Source organism: Zootoca vivipara, chromosome 16 (genome assembly GCF_965207765.1).
Source record: "Zootoca vivipara chromosome 16, rZooViv2.hap1.1, whole genome shotgun sequence".
Taxonomy (NCBI): Eukaryota; Metazoa; Chordata; class Lepidosauria; order Squamata; family Lacertidae; genus Zootoca; species Zootoca vivipara.
The window spans coordinates 30,151,522-30,167,881 of record NC_142599.1 but is presented as its reverse complement, the minus strand read 5'-3'; the positions used below and the strand labels follow the sequence as shown (position 1 = coordinate 30,167,881).

Sequence of the window (16,360 nt, the reverse complement as noted above, 5' to 3'; positions counted from 1 at the left end):
GCTTGGCATCTGCTGTGATGTTGGTTTATGAATTGATGTCACTTCGCAAGAAAGATGTGTGAGTGAAACACATTCTGCTGGTCTGCTTGTAAGGGCTGCTCTTCTGTCAGTATCTCAACATTTATAGTCAGGCCAGGAAGAGCCAACCAGATACAGACAGAGCCATGAAGAAGTCCTAACACTATTCATTCATTCAATTTATATCCCATCCTTCCCTTCCTCCCCAAAGGAGTCCAGGGTGGCATCTTCTCCCATCCCGTTTGAAGCCTCAGGCTCACCAGCATACAGACTCAGTTTAAGTTGCTGCTAATCCTGACACAACTTTTGCCTGCTCTCTGTAGAATAGTTTGGGCAGAGTCTATGGCTCAGTGGTAGAGTATCTGCTTTGCATTCAGAAGGCTCCAAGTTCAATCCCCAGATTCTTCAGCTAAAAGAATCCGGTAGCAGGTGTTGTGTTTGTGCAATCTCTCCTTTGACACTGGCAAACATTCTGAAGAGAGCTGGTGTGGCTTAGAGAACTAGCTGTAAACAGAGATGGTCACCAGCACAAATGTCATCTCTGCCAAGGACTTACCATGTGGTTTTAGGCAAGCCACCTCTCACCTGCCCCAAAACTGCAGCATGGGGAATAATACTAACCTATCTTAAATAGTTACAGTAAGGAATAAACAAAATAGCAAAGTGCTTTTGAACACTTAATAAGTTATACACATGCTCAGTATTACCTTGCACATAATCCTGATGTGAGAAGCAAAAGGGTTAGCTGTTTTAGGCCGGGGTGGGGATCACAAAAATGCGGCAAGCTGGAAAACTGCGAAACTTACCACATTTTTGTGATTTCTTTAGTTGGCCCTAATAAAGGTGCTGCCCAACAGTGGACTATGGAATCCTGACACAGAAGCTGACTTTAGGATTAAAGTGAATTATTCCTCAATACAGTTATATATTTGTAGAAGAAATGAATTAGAACCAAAACAAATAATCAAACCAATGTAACAGACAGTAATTACTTTTACATAAAATACAACAAACCAAGTGTCTGACAGATACAGTATGATCGCAACTTACATGCATTTAACTTGTGCCATTTCAACCATGTGCATGTGAAGGCCAGCTGGTTGAAACTGCACAAATTAAATGCACGCAAGATAAAGACATTAAAAGCTCTTTTTGCATCAGGTTTTTCTTGCACAGATAGAGCTTTTAAGCTCTCTAGCTTACTTACTGGGCAAGGCCTGCTCAGTGCATGTGCTCCAGAAATATAAAGATGCATACACAGGCACCAGAATGTAACACCCACACAAGATGTGATCATACCATATTGTAAATATTCAACCCTCTCTGTATATACGGTAGATGAGGGCGCTGGGGCTCAATGTAAAAAAAAAAAAACCTGCACAAGCCACTGTTCCAATCTGGAATAAGATTCTTTACTACAAGAATGCTGAATCAAATTAATGACCAACAATCACAACAACTGAACCAAAGAGCACCCAGTCTGATTTTTTTTTGCCAAGGGTGACCTTAGGCAGATTACTATCTCAACTCCCCATCTGAAACAACACCTGACCTACCTTACAAGGCTGTTGCAAGTGGCTGAGTGGCCACAGTTTTAAATATCCCACAGTGCACCAGAGCACCCAAAGTTGTATTGCTCTGGGGAACTGAAGGAAATTGATGGCTGCCCAGTTCCAAAACAGGTGTCAGCACCTGTGAGCCCTAGGAACTGCCCAAGGCCAATACCAGCACTATTCAAAAAGATGCCATATAAATGATAATTATTATTCACTACAACCCAACCCAATGGCAATTCAACAAACACCATTCACCATTCTCCTTTCTTATTCTCAGTCTGAAAGAACACCTGGTGGCCTAAACGTAAATCAAAATTGAGGAGTAACAGCCCTCAAACCATTCACCTTACCGTCCACAGGTGAAAGTGGACCACTAGTGGTGGGGAAACCTACTGGATCCAATTCCCAATGCCTTGTTTAACTTAAATGAAAGTTGCTCTTGTTTTTCAAATACATAAGAAACTGCCTTGTGCTAAAGCTAGACCATTAGTCTACCCAGCTCACTACTGTCTACACTGACTGGCAGGTTTTAATTCCCAGCCTTACTTGGAGATGCCAGGAAATGAATAATTCTAGTACACACACATATTTTTAAATTATTTTAAATTGGAGGCTGCCATGTAGGATCAACATGGGTTAAAAAGCAAACAGTAATAATCTTCTTGTACAGCAGCAAGCCTAATTATACCAGGTTGACTGCGATTTTGGCTACTGCATGAACACATAGCCACTATGGCACAGGCCCCATCCCCAGCCACATTACTTCTTAGGTGTGGCAGTTAGTAGTATTAAAGCAGAACCTATAACCTGGAGGCTTATCTCCATGCAATAACTAATTTCCACATTGCAAAGAAAATGAGCTTTAATATTCAGAAAATTGAAGTAGTCTTAAGACAGCAACAGAGCCTGTTGCAATCCATTGTACCTGAAGGCACGTGAATCCAAACACATGGCCTGGAAAAAAGTCAGCAGCTAGGGAAAACGAGTTTGCCGAACTGAAACTGTAACAGAACATTGTGTGCTCTGAGTAAACCTTATGACGGATAATGTACAGAGGAGATTTCAGGATGGAAAGCCAGAGAGAGAGAGAGAGAGATGGAGAGAGAGAGAGATGGAGAGAGAGAGAGAGAGAGAGAGAGAGAGAGAGAGAGAGAGAGAACATTCAAGTCTCCCATTCAGGTAGTTTTAATTAAAAGTAGATTTATGCACAGAGGGAACTTTGACGCCGCTCTGCTCTCCTAACCCAGGTCCTGGATTGCTTAATGAGCATTTTTTTCCCTCTGTGCATTTCGCACATTTTTTTTTTTTTAAAGGCACTATCGGAAGGGTATCATTCATTCTTTTAATACATCTCTAACTGCAAGCATAACACTGATCATTCCAGGTACAGGGAACCCCCCCCCCCAAAAAAAATCCACATTTCCTGCAAACTGCCTCCTGATTTGCAATGCTAGCTACAGAGCTTCTAATGGCCCAAAAGCAGGGGTAAGCAAACTTTTTCAGCAGGGGGCCGGTCCACTGTCCCTCAGATCTTGTGGGGGGCCGGACTATATTTTGAAGGGGAAAAAATGAACGAATTCCTATGCCCTACAAATAACCCAGAGATGCATTTTAAACAAAAGGACACATTCTACTCATGTAAAAACATGCCGATTCCCGGTCCGTCCGCGGGCCGGATTTAGAAGGCGACTGGGCTGGATCTGGCCCCCAGGCCTTAGTTTGCCTACCCATGCCCATAAGCATAGCCACACTGCTCTACCTGTGTGGTGAACTGGGGGGGGGGCAAAGTACTCACCAGCTTACTACATCCCCGGGGCCAAAAGTTGGGATGTTTCTCCACACACTTAGAAATGGCAAATGGGGTGTTCTTTAAAAAATAACCAAGTAATCATGTGTCCTCCACCTCCTGAGAGCACCAGCTGGGAAGCCAATCAGACCAGGAGTTAGGAACATAATGAATCAGACTACAGTACTGGCCCTTCTAGCTTAGTATTGTCTGCACTTACTGACAGCCGCTCTTCTGGATTTCAGGCAGTGATCTGTCTCTCAGCAGTGCACCACCTGGAGATGCGAGGACTGAACCTGGGACCTTCTCCATGGAATGCAGCTGCTCTACCATGGGCCTACAGTCCTTCCTCTTGACTGAATTGCTGAACCTTACTTCAGTACTAGAGATGGAACAGTGTTGGGGGCGGGGCAGGCCAGAGGGCATGCACAGCTCTGCCCTCTAACATCTGAGTAGCAACCTCAGCATCTTCCAAGCCTGAGGCAGCTGCCTCACTCTGCCAGTGGTAGGGCTGGTCCTGTGGAATGGTATCAGATCCCTTCTTTGCAAATGTTTACCCCCTCCTTCCCCAAAGTAAATTTCCTGAACACCTCTACTGATAAAAACACTGGTCAGTGGAATACTGAGAGATCCAGTTGTACTTCTTTCCAAAACACACTGAGTAGCTCCAATACTACTGCAGACTACATGGCTTCAAGACACACAGCTCAACCAAAGCTGAAAAACTGGTCCCAAGTGCCACGTTAGTTAGGGCAGAGGGAGAAGGCTTCTGTTCAGATCTTTGCCATTTAGACATTGTCCAGGAAATGCATAGATCATGGAGAAGCTGCTATTTTGGAATTTGCCAGAAGGCCCAGGCAGCTATAGTACAAGACTCAACATTAAAGATGACAGAGAGAGATTCGCCAAAAGATCCATGTACGGTAGTTCAGCATCTTGATTCCTGCAGTGGCTGATCAGATGTTTCCAGAAAGTTTTATTTTAGATGTTTATTATACCTGTATGAAGTTTAAAAACTTGCTTAATATTTATTTGCAATGGCATCCATTCATTGTTAAGAATGAACTTACGAAACAGAAAATTTCACATAGAAAAATTATGCTCTGGAAACGGTTCCACCCCATATCACTGCCAATGCCCCTTGAATCTGTGGCTGAGGTGAGATTTGAATCTCATTTGTGACTTAAGCTCCTATGCCACACCAACATAGCACATTTGGGTTTTTAACCCTACATTTAAAAAAAAGTTACACGAGCAGGGGAAGATACTGAGCACAATTCAAAGTGTTGGTGCTGACCTTTAAAGCCCTAAATGGCCTCGGTCCAGTATACCTGAAGGAGCGTCTTCACCCCCATCGTTCTGCCCAGACACTGAGATCCAGCGCCGAGGGCCTTCTGGCAGTTCCCTCATTGCGAGAAGCCAAGTTGCAGGGAACCAGGCAGAGGGCCTTCTTGGTAGTGGTGCCCGCCCTGTGGAACGCCCTCCCATCAGATGTCAAAGAGAAAAACAGCTACCAGATTTTTAGAAGACATCTGAAGGCAGCCCTGTTTAGGGAGGCTTTTAATGTTTAATAGATTATTTTATTTTATTTTTCTGTTGGAAGCTGCCCAGAGTGGCTGGGGAAACCCAGCCAGATGGGTGGGGTATAAATAATATTTATTATTATTATTATTATTATTATTATTATTATTATTATTATTATTACTATTACTATTACTATTATTATAATAGGGATTTACAGCAACAAATAAATCTGATAAAAATGCAGCAAACTATTACACACCACAGATGCAAGAGAGGAGATTCCTCCACCTGCGAATGGGGTTTTAAGACTATGTGTGTTCTAGTCTAAGCAACTAAATTTGCATAGCTGCATAGAATGTGCCTTGGTTACTGGGTAATAAAGGATAACAAAATGTACTGTTACAGCCCAAGCCTTCCACTGAGTATTTACTACAGCCTCTACTTGTTACAGAAAGTTCACCATCTATCAAGTGTAGCTTGCAAAACAGGCACACAGCATGTGTTTTTTAAAAAAATCTCAATCTCTCTCCCGGAGCACTACAGAAAAAGAAAGAGAACACCAATCATTATCAGAACTGGCTTGACCAGTTTGGCAAGCAAGAAAACTTTGCCCTCCTCCTCGTTCTCCACCCTCCCAATGGAAAGGCTAAATAAATGTGCTGCCAGGACACACATGATATCCAGTCACTGCATCTCACCCACTGCACTTGCACAAGGGTCCTCAAGAAGCAGGAATAAAAAGAAGAAGGTGGGAGGAAGGGACACAAAAACAGCTGGCTGCAAAGAGTGACGCATAAGTCACCCCTACTGGTATTGGTCTCCACAGATTTCCAGTATGAATTGTGGGGGGACAGAAATAACGAACAGAAGGACAGAGAGATCCAACCAAGAATGCCGAAACTCAAAAAGCTGAGATGCTTCAAGAGAAATATCCTGCTGTGGTTATGTATATGGGAGCCTGTGCTCCTAGACAGCAAGTGCAAACTGTCTCCATGTAAATCCTCACTTTGCTGCCACTGAGTTCATGACCCCTTTCTCCCTTTTTGGCCTTGTCAGTCATTCAGACATTCAGTTTCTAGGCTGGGAACTTGGATTAGGCCTGTTCAACCAGCACAACCCTTAGCTAGGAAACCTGGATCCAAACAAAAGCATTCCCTTTTCTACATTTGCTTTGACCCCCATTAAAAAAGATGGGAGCCAAGAATGGTGGGGGTTCACTTCTTCAGCAACAAAGGGCTGTGTCACCCCCCCCACACACACACACACTGCTTCTTCTGCAAGCTATACCTTCCCCCATGCCCCTTGGAAACAGCCCTCTTGCCACATTGACAAGCTCTCACCAAGGAAGGGATGGGGCCCAGACTAGCAGCACAGTGGGACCGATGGAACAACTGTGAGGGTCCATCTGGAAAGGGGAGCAGAAGCTAACCAGCCATGCTCCTGCCATTTCACCAGCCAGGAGATGGAGCCAGCCACACAAGGTAGCACACAGACCTGTTTATCGGAAATGTTTCGGACACATCAAAAGCAGCAGGATAATTGAGTGGACCAACTCTCCCCTGGGGACAGGATTTCCAATAAAAAGGGAGTTTTGTATGATTAGATTCTATAATAACAGGGTTTAAGTTGTGTGTATACAAGCATCCAATCAAGACAAGGCCAAGGGGTGGGGGTAATCTCCCCTCACTTTACTTTTAAAGGGGATACTTGAATACTTAAGATTACCAAAGAAAGATCTGCCAGAAGCAACAGAAATGTATTATAACGTTAACACCAGGGTGGAAAGGGGGACTAAATAATTTCATCAGGGAAGGGGACAGGGAGAAAAGAGCAGCACACTTTTCAGGAAACAAAAAAAATCAAAATTTCAGTTACTCAGTTAAGAAGGTGCAGCTGCCACAGGTAACCTGAGTCATATGGGCTCTCCCCCCTCCGCTTCAACTAGTTTAAGCTGAAACTGCAGAGGAAAGCATAGGGTGAAAGGAGGAGGGGAGAACTACTTTGATTCAGTCATGCTTAAATGTTGGCTGAATTTAGTTATTTTGATAAATAGATGTTCTTGCTTTATAAACCAAGGTGGAGGGTGTGCTTTCCTTTCTCTGGACCCACATTTGTTTTTTTAAAAAACACTGATGAGACCAAAGCTAGAAGGGCTCAAAAGAAAAGGTACCAGGCACCAGATTCAAACCTTCTTTTCCTTTCCTTTCCTTTTTTTTCATCCTCTGCCACCCCTAAGATAAAGGATGCTGGAGATATATTTAGTCCACTGTTATACTTGTCTCATTTCCATGCTAGCTGTCCTTTTCAGGCTCTGTTGCTAAGACACATGCATGCGCTTGCAGAGAAAGCAAGAAAGAGGAGAGCCCCAAAGACTCGAGTTAGAGGCTTCCCACCCCCTCCGCCCCTGTAACGCATAGGGAGGGTGACCACTCTCCCCTGGGAAAATAAGGAAAAGCACAATCAAGTGGAAGGCAGCTGTGGGAGCCAAAACTGAGGAGGCGGCACTACTGCTGACCCGCTGGGCCTAAGGAGACTCACCAGAGGAGGAGGAGGAGAGGACAGCAAAGCCAGTGGGTGAAGGCTCATTGAGAAGGAATTCAAGGCCTGCCAGGCCTCTCTCCTGCAGCTGGTGTTTTCAAGTAACCACCCCTACCTACCCTTGCTACCTTTCCCCTGTAATCTGTTAAGCACGTCACAAGGTGCGCTCACAGTCTTTGCAGAACCGGAACAGTTGCTGCACCCTGTCTTGCCCCACCCTGCAACTAACTTCTGGAAAAGCACAACTCCCCCCCTTTTTAAAACACACAAACACAACAGTGGAGAGTAAGTAACGCTCAATACACCAATGAGTTGCCCTCATTGCTATTTAACCTGCTTGGATTAGAGAGTTGCAAGAATCTTCCCAAGAATGATCCAAACAGATTTTTATTCCATTAATCAATTGTTGTTATCAATGCATTATGCATATGCTACCTTTCTAAGTACAGTGGTACCTCAGTTTAAGTACACAATTGGTTCCGGAAATCTGTACTTAACCTGAAGCGAACTTACCCATTGAAAGTAATGGAAAGTGGATTAATCCGTTCTAGACGGTCCGCGGAGTACTTAAACTGAAAGTACTCAAACCAAGGCGTACTTAAACCGAGGTATGACTGTAACTTTCCAAGGCAGAATACAAATCAAAACCATATTAATAAAATCAACATTTTAACAAGGGCCATGTAAAACTGCATGATGAAGAAGCCAGAAGAAATCATGAATTATTATTAATACTGAAAGGCCTTATATTGAGGGTGGCTAACCTTTGGCCCTCCAGACATTGCTGGACTGAAGTTCCCATTATCCATGGCCATTAGCTGTGCTGGTGAGAGCTAACAGGGCCTGGAGCCCTCCCAGCAGATAACTCTCAAAATGTGTGGCTATGCTTTTGTTTTTAAAGATTTATTGTTTTATTGAACTATATTGCAGCTTTGTTTAATATTGCATCAAATTCTTATTTACACTACACTTGATATTAGCCAAAAGGCTGAAAAGCAATCATTCTTGTTTATTATTACATATTGGCTTTATACCTTACCTCTCCCCCCAAAGGAGCCCATATTGTAGCTGCATTGTACTTTCTCGGTTTCACTGCTACATATACTGTACTTATTATTATATATTACTTACAGACTGCCTTAAGAGGAACATAAGTATGGTAAACAAACAAACAAACAACATCCAGAGGGCTGGATGAGAGGGCGGGTGTGCCACAGGTTTCCCCAACCTATAGCACTGTGATTAGGAATGTGCAGTTGAACCAAAGGCTTTGTGGAGGGGGATTCTGAGAAGGGATCTGAAATGATGGAAACAGAAAATATGGGGAAGAGAGGTAGCACCACACAGGTGATCCAGCAGGGTACACAAGTTATTATGAGAAGCAGATGCCAACTCTATCCCCATGTCTACCCTGGCAACACTATTACAGGACTTAATACAGTAATGTCATCCACGACATCAAGTGTTCATTCACCTGCTCATATTCCAATGTGATATATGGCATCATTTGTCAGGAATGCCCTTCTACATTCTATGTAGGACAAACAGACCAGTCTCTATCCAAAAGAATAATGGACACAAACCTGACATCAGAAAAGTCTATATTAAAAAGCTAGCAGGGGGAACATTTCACCCACCCAAAATATTCTCTGTAGATGACCTTAAAGTAGCCATTCTGGAACAAAGGAACATCACAAGTGAAATAGCAACACGGAAGTGCTGGATTTCAATACAGCAAGAGTTTTAATACCATCACCTGTGAATTAGCTCAAGACAAAGGATTTCAATGCATTATGTGTGTGTTAATTGTGTTAAATGCCAGGATGTCTTTATTATCAATAACTGTTTTGTGAATTACCATAGTTAATTATGTAATTATCACTCTCTGCATTTCATTTCCCTCTTACCAGGGAGGTTTACAGCCAGCCAGCCACCAAACCATGGGAATACAGTATACTGTATACACCTGTGTAACTCAGGATAACAATTCATGTATCATCAGATGCATCCAAAAAAGCATATGCTGCAATAAATGTGCTAAGTCTTTAAGTTGCCGCAAGACTCTTTATTTTTGCTGCACCAGACTAACATGGCCCCCACCTCTGGGAAGATCAGGAAGTGTCACCTTAGGAAGTTACTTTCTAAGGAGAAGGGAGAAATTTACTTCGGTAGGAGTTTCAAAAGCAGAGCACCCAGTGTGCTAGCAAAGGAAACAGCATCTCTTGGACACCGGATGTTGCTTTGCCTACCCTGATGGTGGCTCTCCAGGGTTTCTAGCAGGGGACATTTCCAGCCCTATGCAAAGGTGCCAGGGATCAAACCTGGAAACTTCTGCATGCAAAGCTGCAATACCATTGAACAATGGCCCTTCCCCAAAGAGGCGGCAGCAGTTGTTTCCCAACCTTCTCATAAGGCCAAAAATATGTCAGAAAGCAGAAAGAGGAAAGAGCAAGCAACAGCATCACATAATAGGGCAGTGGATTCAAGGTGTCTCTAAATGGATAGATGCAAAATTAGGCAGGTGCTCAGGATTACCCATCACCCTGGCAAAGACGGGACAGTGTGGTGCATTATTATTATTATTATTATTATTATTATTATTATTATTATTACTCCCACTACCACCATTAATTACCCACCCATCACCCTAAGGTCATAGTGTTCAATTGCCAAAGTGAGGTGCAGCCATTGCAAGCTGAAATGGGGAGATTTATAAATCGCTGGGAATGAGTCAGTCCACACACTGGACAACCCCAACAGCACACTCTCATTGGAATACAGGAATCTCCCTTTGCCAAGTCAGACCATTGGGTCCATCAAGCTTAGTACTGTCTACACTGGCAGGCAGCAGCTCTCCAGGGTTTCCGACATGGGGTTTTCTCATTCTGGAGATGATAGGGATTGAACCAGGAGCCTTCTGAATGCAAAGCAGGTGCTCTAAAGCCCTTTCCCCGCTCCACTACCACCCACAACTCAATAACCTGGAGCACAATCCATCAGGAAATTCTCATAGACTCAAAGAATTGTAGAGATGGAAGGTACACCCAAGGGTCATCTAGCCCAACCCCTGCAATTAGGAATCACAGCTAAAGACAAGGTGGCACTGTTGAAAAAAATGAACTGTGCTCTTGCACTAGCATTCTCATTCACTTTAATGAGGAATGTGCGGGAGAAATTCTCAGTGGATTGTGCCACCTAAATTTATCTCTGTCTGCCACTGAGTCACCCCATTAATGGCACCCACAAGCTACTGCTCAACCATGCTTCCTCATAGGGCTGAACTACCAAGGGCAAGCCCACATCCATACTAGACAGTTAAAGTGTATAATAGTACTTTAAGAGCCATGGCTTCCCGCAAATGATCATGGGAACTGCAACTTGTTAAAGGTACTGACAGTTGTTAGGAGACCCCTATTCCCCTCACAGAGCTACAATTACACTGGGAAGAGGGTTTGGTTGTTAAACTACTTTAGGAATTGTGGCTCTGAGAGGGGAATAGGGGACTCCTAACAACTCTCGGCATATCTAAAAAACTACACTTCCTGGGAATCCTTGGGAGAAGTCATGATTCTTAATGTGGTTTCAAATGTATGGATGTGGCCCAAGATACATGTATTTTATAACTACAGAGGAAATTTTTAACCATCAGCTACAGCTCACCTAATCCTTGCTGCATTCCTCCACCCACCTGCCCCAGCCCAACCAAAGAAAGAATTGTCCCACCAACGCAATTAAGAGATTGCGGAAGCTGCAAAGAGCAGCCCACAAGAGCAAAAAGCTGTTGGAGAGAGAAAGAGGCATATAACAGGGATGAATGAGACAAAAAGGGTGGGAAGTGGGTTTTTATCCTCTTCTCGGTTCTGAGGGAGTGCTGGTTCTGGGGGCAGTCAAGTGACGTAAGGAGGCAGGAGAGAGTACATATGATCACTCCTCATGTACGGTAGCAAAAAATAAGCTATGGCAGCCAAGAAAAGATTGTTGTAAGATTCAGGACAGATAAAAGAAAGAAGACAGACAAAAGAAAGTACTTCCTTCACACAGCACATAATCACACAGCACAGTTAAACTATGGAACTTGCACAAAGAGGAGGGTAGTGATAGCCACCACCTTAGAGGGTAAATTCATGGAGGGTAAGGCTATCAACGTCTATGTTCTGTCCCCAGTGTCAGAAGCAGTATGCCTTGGAATACCAGTTGTTGAGAAATACAAGTGGGGGGAGCTGCTGTTGCACTCAGGTCCTGTTTGCGTGCTTCCCTTTAGGGCAGAACTTTTCATGTTGGTGACACACTTTTTAGACACGCATCATTTCGCGAAACAGTAATTCAGTTTTACTAGCAAACTAGATGTTAAACCAACCCATTTCCAGCCCCAGGAGGAGCATGGGGAGTGTTTGCACGACATACCTACACACTGTAGCCAACACACTAACATGTCACGACACAGTTTGGAAAGCTCTGCTTTAGGGCATCTGCTTGGCCACTGTGAGAATAGGATGCAGCAGAAGATCTTTCTCTGACCTGACACAGCAATGCTCCTAGTTTGAAAGAAGGTACTGTAGCTTATAAAACTGAAATAAATATTCTATGTGCATTCCACATGTAGCACAGCAGCTGAGAAGTCTCATGTCCAAACTGCACATCACCACAAACTCAGAAGGTGGCCTTGGTGAAACCATACTTCTCTCAGTCTCCACCCTACACTTGAAACATAGGGACAATATTGCTCTACTTTGGATTGCAAGGATTACCTGAACAACATGTGTGGAGTGCTTGCAATACTTGAACTGTGTCATTTACAAAATTGGCCACAGATACCGTGTTTCTCCTAAAATAAGACACGTCTTATATTTATTTTTCTGCCAAAAAAACACAACATGGCTTATTTTTAGGGGATGTCTTTTTTTTTTTAAGCTACTACCCTGGGAGGCTCGGCCCGCCGCTGCCACAGCCGACATCGCAGGTTCCCCTGGAATCGCCGCAGCCGAGGCTCCGGCCAACACAGCTCCTCCATGCCAAGGGGCTCCCGCGGGGCCAACGCTCCCTGCCACTGAGGTAGCGCAGCCCGGCCTAGGCCTCACCTTGTCCTCCCAGGCGGAACACTCCGCAGTGCTTTGCCCCACAGTGAGCCCTTCAAGGCGCCGCCACCGCCGTTGGCCACCAGGTGCTGCTGCGGATGCGACGTCGGCTCCTCCTTCCGCCGGCCGCCGCTCATTGTCCTCTTCGGCCGCCGCCGCCTCCCTCCCTCCCTCCCCGCCGGGCCGCTGCTGGGTCGGGGCTCGAGCGGGAGCCGGCAAAGACAGGCGCGCCGCTGCCGCCTCCCCCCCCCCCCGCTGGGCCGCTGCTGGGTTGGGGCTCGAGCGGGAGCCAGCAAAGACAGCAGCGCGCGCCTGTCTTTGCCGGCTCCCGCTCGAGCCCCGACCCAGCAGCGGCCCGGCGGGGAGGGAGGGAGGCGGCGGCGGTCGAAGAGGACAATGAGCGGCGGCCGGCGGAAGGAGGAGCCGACGTCGCATCCGCAGCAGCACCTGGTGGCCAGCGGCGGCGGCGCCTTGAAGGGCTCGCTGTGGGGCAAAGCGCTGCGGAGCAACTCAGCGAGACCCAGCGGGACCCGGGAGAGACAATACCCCAACACGTCTTATTTTGGGGGGATGTCTTTTTTTTTCCTTTAGAAAATCGTGCCATGGCTTATTTTAGAGGCACGTCTTATTTTAGGAGGAACACGGTAGATCAGGTAGGCACTCAGAAGTCACCCAAACAAGATGATGCCTCATCACTTAGAATCTCTAAGGATATGTCAGCTTGGGGGGGGGGAGACAAGTTAAGGTGTTGCTTCAAACTCTTGGATGAAACCCCTTTTAAGGGAATGAAAACAGTATACCTTCATTGAGGAGATGCTCTTTGTCCACAGCACCTGGGCAATTAACTCATGCTACACACATACATCATGTTCAGAGATAACCCCCATGGTAGTGCACTCCAGAATGGGGACTGAACCTAAGTGACAGAGTGTTCCTGACATGTACCTCTCAGAACTGGACTCTGCAATCTTATAGGTGGTTTAAGGAATCATTTGGGCAACATCAAACCTCAAACTCAGTTGAGGTAGTTGACCTATCTGCATGTCAGAAAATGTGCTATCCTCCACCTGCTTCACTGACTAGCTTCCTCAATCCAAAATAATACAAAGAGAAGCATGAAGGCAAAAGTGGTCCTCCCACTACACACAATGTACTTAAGTGGGATAGGAGATTGGGAGAGGAAGAGTGATGTTTCCATGTGGTACTCTTTCAACCTCCTGCAGCCTCTCTAGATTGAGTTGGCTCCCCAATGCACCCCACAACAGCACTCCCTGCCATAAAAGAGCAAAAAGGGGAAGACTACTCAATGACTCAATCTCCCAGAATAAAATGCAAGACTGCACACACACACACACACACACGCAATTCCTGACAATTCAACCTCATCCTCTTATCCATTGCTCAATTGTCTTTTTCAGTCCAGCAAACAAACCAATACATCTCCTCTCAGTACCAGCACTGTTCACTATTAAGTACTGTTCCCAAGTGTTCTTTCTGGATAAAAAGAGAAAAGATGCACCTTCCTGTGATTCAGTTGTTCTTTTCATTTGTCCCAGCAATGGCTGCTTGTTACCCAAACCATTCACCAAAGCGATACCTTTCACAATGTCCCAAACAAGTAACAGGTAGTAGTAACTCCACCCAAATAGCTGCTTCTTCCCCAGCTCCTGGTGTTTTTATCTATCCCCCTGAATGTTACCCTGCATGTTGTTCACTTCTGCCACCACTCCCAATTACCCCACACATCCACTTTTACAAGAAGGTAATGCACCTGAAGGTTTCCTTTCCCAGCCTCCTCCTAGCACTCAAGCCTTGCCCAAAGTTTACAGGGCAGGGTTGCCATTCATTCAGTTGCTTTGTTAACCCTGCTCATGAAATCTAGAAAGGTAAGCTTTCCCCTGCATCCCCCACATAAGAGATGAATCAGTGATGGTGAGAGTTATGCCTGTTGAATTTCTCCACAACAACCTACTGTTGAAAAGCAACACAGGAGCAGGGTCACTTAAAAAAAAAAGATGTAACAATATCTCTTCATGGGAAGCTGCTCCACCAAGAATGCTCCTTTAAACATTACAAGGAAGGGAAAATCAAATCAGATGCAGCTCCACCCCCACATCTTTGGAGCAGAGAGGAGGTCAGGGTTGCCCCTTCTTTTCTGTACCTTTTCAATCTTTCCCTGCACCTGCCAATCAAACAGGAAATAAAAACAAGAGAAGCACACTCCCTGGAATGGCACAAACAGCTGAACAACGCTTCACCTGCTATATTTCTGCATGCCTCAAAATGCTTTTATAGGGTTTTTTTTAAAGGCACAGGAGCACAGGCAATTAAAAAGGAAAGTGGCAGCCTTAAGCTTTTCCCATCATAGTGCTGCAGAGACTTAGACTGAGGAGGGGGAATGGGTAGGAGGTGAAGAACATCTCATCTGGCTAGATTCTCCCTACCACACAACTCTTAAAGGGACAGCACTTATCCAGCTTCCCATGCAGGATTGCCACCCGTGTGGTGCTGTGTTTTTAAAAATATCTGTCTGCTTTCCGACAACAGCCTGGTTGGGGCGGGGGGGGGGGAGGGAGGGATACGTGGGAGGCTTCACATACCCACACAAACAGATGTACCACTACATTTCTGTGATATGGGGAAAGAAGAAGATTCCCTCTGCTACATTTCCCACATGTGCTGGACTAACCGAACCAGGATCACTTTTCCTTTTTCCTTTCAAAGAAGAACCTAGACATGCCTCCCCATCCCCATTAACCCTAACAGAAGGAATATATGTGGGATCAAGGAACCCCCTAGGTTTCCCTATAGGATCCCACCCGCTCCCCAAATGCACATCCAGCCCTTTTACCTGCTCCGTGTCTCTCTCATTGAGGGTGGGCAGGGGACTCCGACCACTGTTCGACATGGCTCCCTTGGGCAGGGCCTGAGGGGAGAGTCCCCCCACTGCTGCTCAGCTGCTTCCCTTCTACTTCGCCCTGACCCAGCTGGAAGGGGTCGGGGTCTTCCTCCTCCTCCTCCTCCGGCTCTTCCTCCTCCTCCTCCTCCTCACGGCGAGGGGGGCGGCCAAGCCACCAGCATGGGGGATATGGGGCTCAATGGGTGGTCGGAAGGCACCAGCACCGCCTATACATAGGTGGGTCCCGCGTTCCGCCGGGTTTGAATGAGGGGTGCCCGGCTTGACAGTTCACGCGAGGCCGAGGATGAGGCGCGGGGACAAGGCCGCACCGGTCGAAAAAACCCGAAGCGGGGAAACGCCGGGACCCAAAGCGAGCCTTTGTCTGGTCTGAGGCTTCCGAGCCCCGGCGCGCCTCCAGAACCGGGCCCGGACACCGTTTTCCCGTCACTGCCGGTGCCCGAGCTCCACTCGCCGCCCCTCAGCTTCACACAGCGGAGGCTCCCAACATGGCCGCCTCCGCCGGGCTTCGGGAAGTTCCGCCTGTTTTCCGGAAACACTCGAAAGCGGCCTCGACAACAACGGCGGCTTCGCACGCCTTGCTCTCGTCATCCGCTACCCTCCAGCGGTCTGGCGGAGAGTTTCGAACGCCAAGCCGATTCCACTTCCCACGGTGCACGGAAAAACACGAAGGCGCAGGTGGAGAGTTGATTGGTTGGGCAAGGAAAGAGGGAGGGAGGGAAAGGAGAGGGCGTGGCTAAAGCTTTCTATAGCGTTGGGGTTGGAGAGAAAGTCACTGCGAGAGGGAGGGGGGAAGGTAGCGGCAACATCCGGAAACCTGTGGGGAGAGAGAGAGAGAGAGAGAAGTTCGGAAATGGACGTAAACAGCCGAATAGGCTCTGGTTGGCATTGTCCGGAAATACCCGAATTGTCTCCTGTTCGGGCTCCACGGAAATATCCGAATTAA

The 16,360-nt window shown here is 46.2% G+C and overlaps 1 protein-coding gene across 7 annotated transcripts in view; it reads right to left on the bottom strand.

Annotated features, from left to right (window-relative positions):
- The window catches only part of MARK2 (microtubule affinity regulating kinase 2), a 117,989-nt gene extending 101,954 nt beyond the window's left edge, over window positions 1-16,035 (bottom strand). For 6 of the 7 annotated variants that reach the window (XM_035098414.3, XM_035098418.3, XM_060269927.2 and 3 more), the window contains exon 1: window positions 15,349-16,035. In XM_035098414.3, coding sequence (XP_034954305.1) covers window positions 15,349-15,405 — 57 coding nt within the window. In that variant the 5' untranslated portion in view covers window positions 15,406-16,035. Of the gene's footprint in view, window positions 1-7,422; window positions 7,537-15,348 lie in introns of those variants that run through there. The other variant, XM_088659182.1, reaches the window with a different exon arrangement.
- Between the last annotated feature and the right edge of the window lie 325 nt (window positions 16,036-16,360).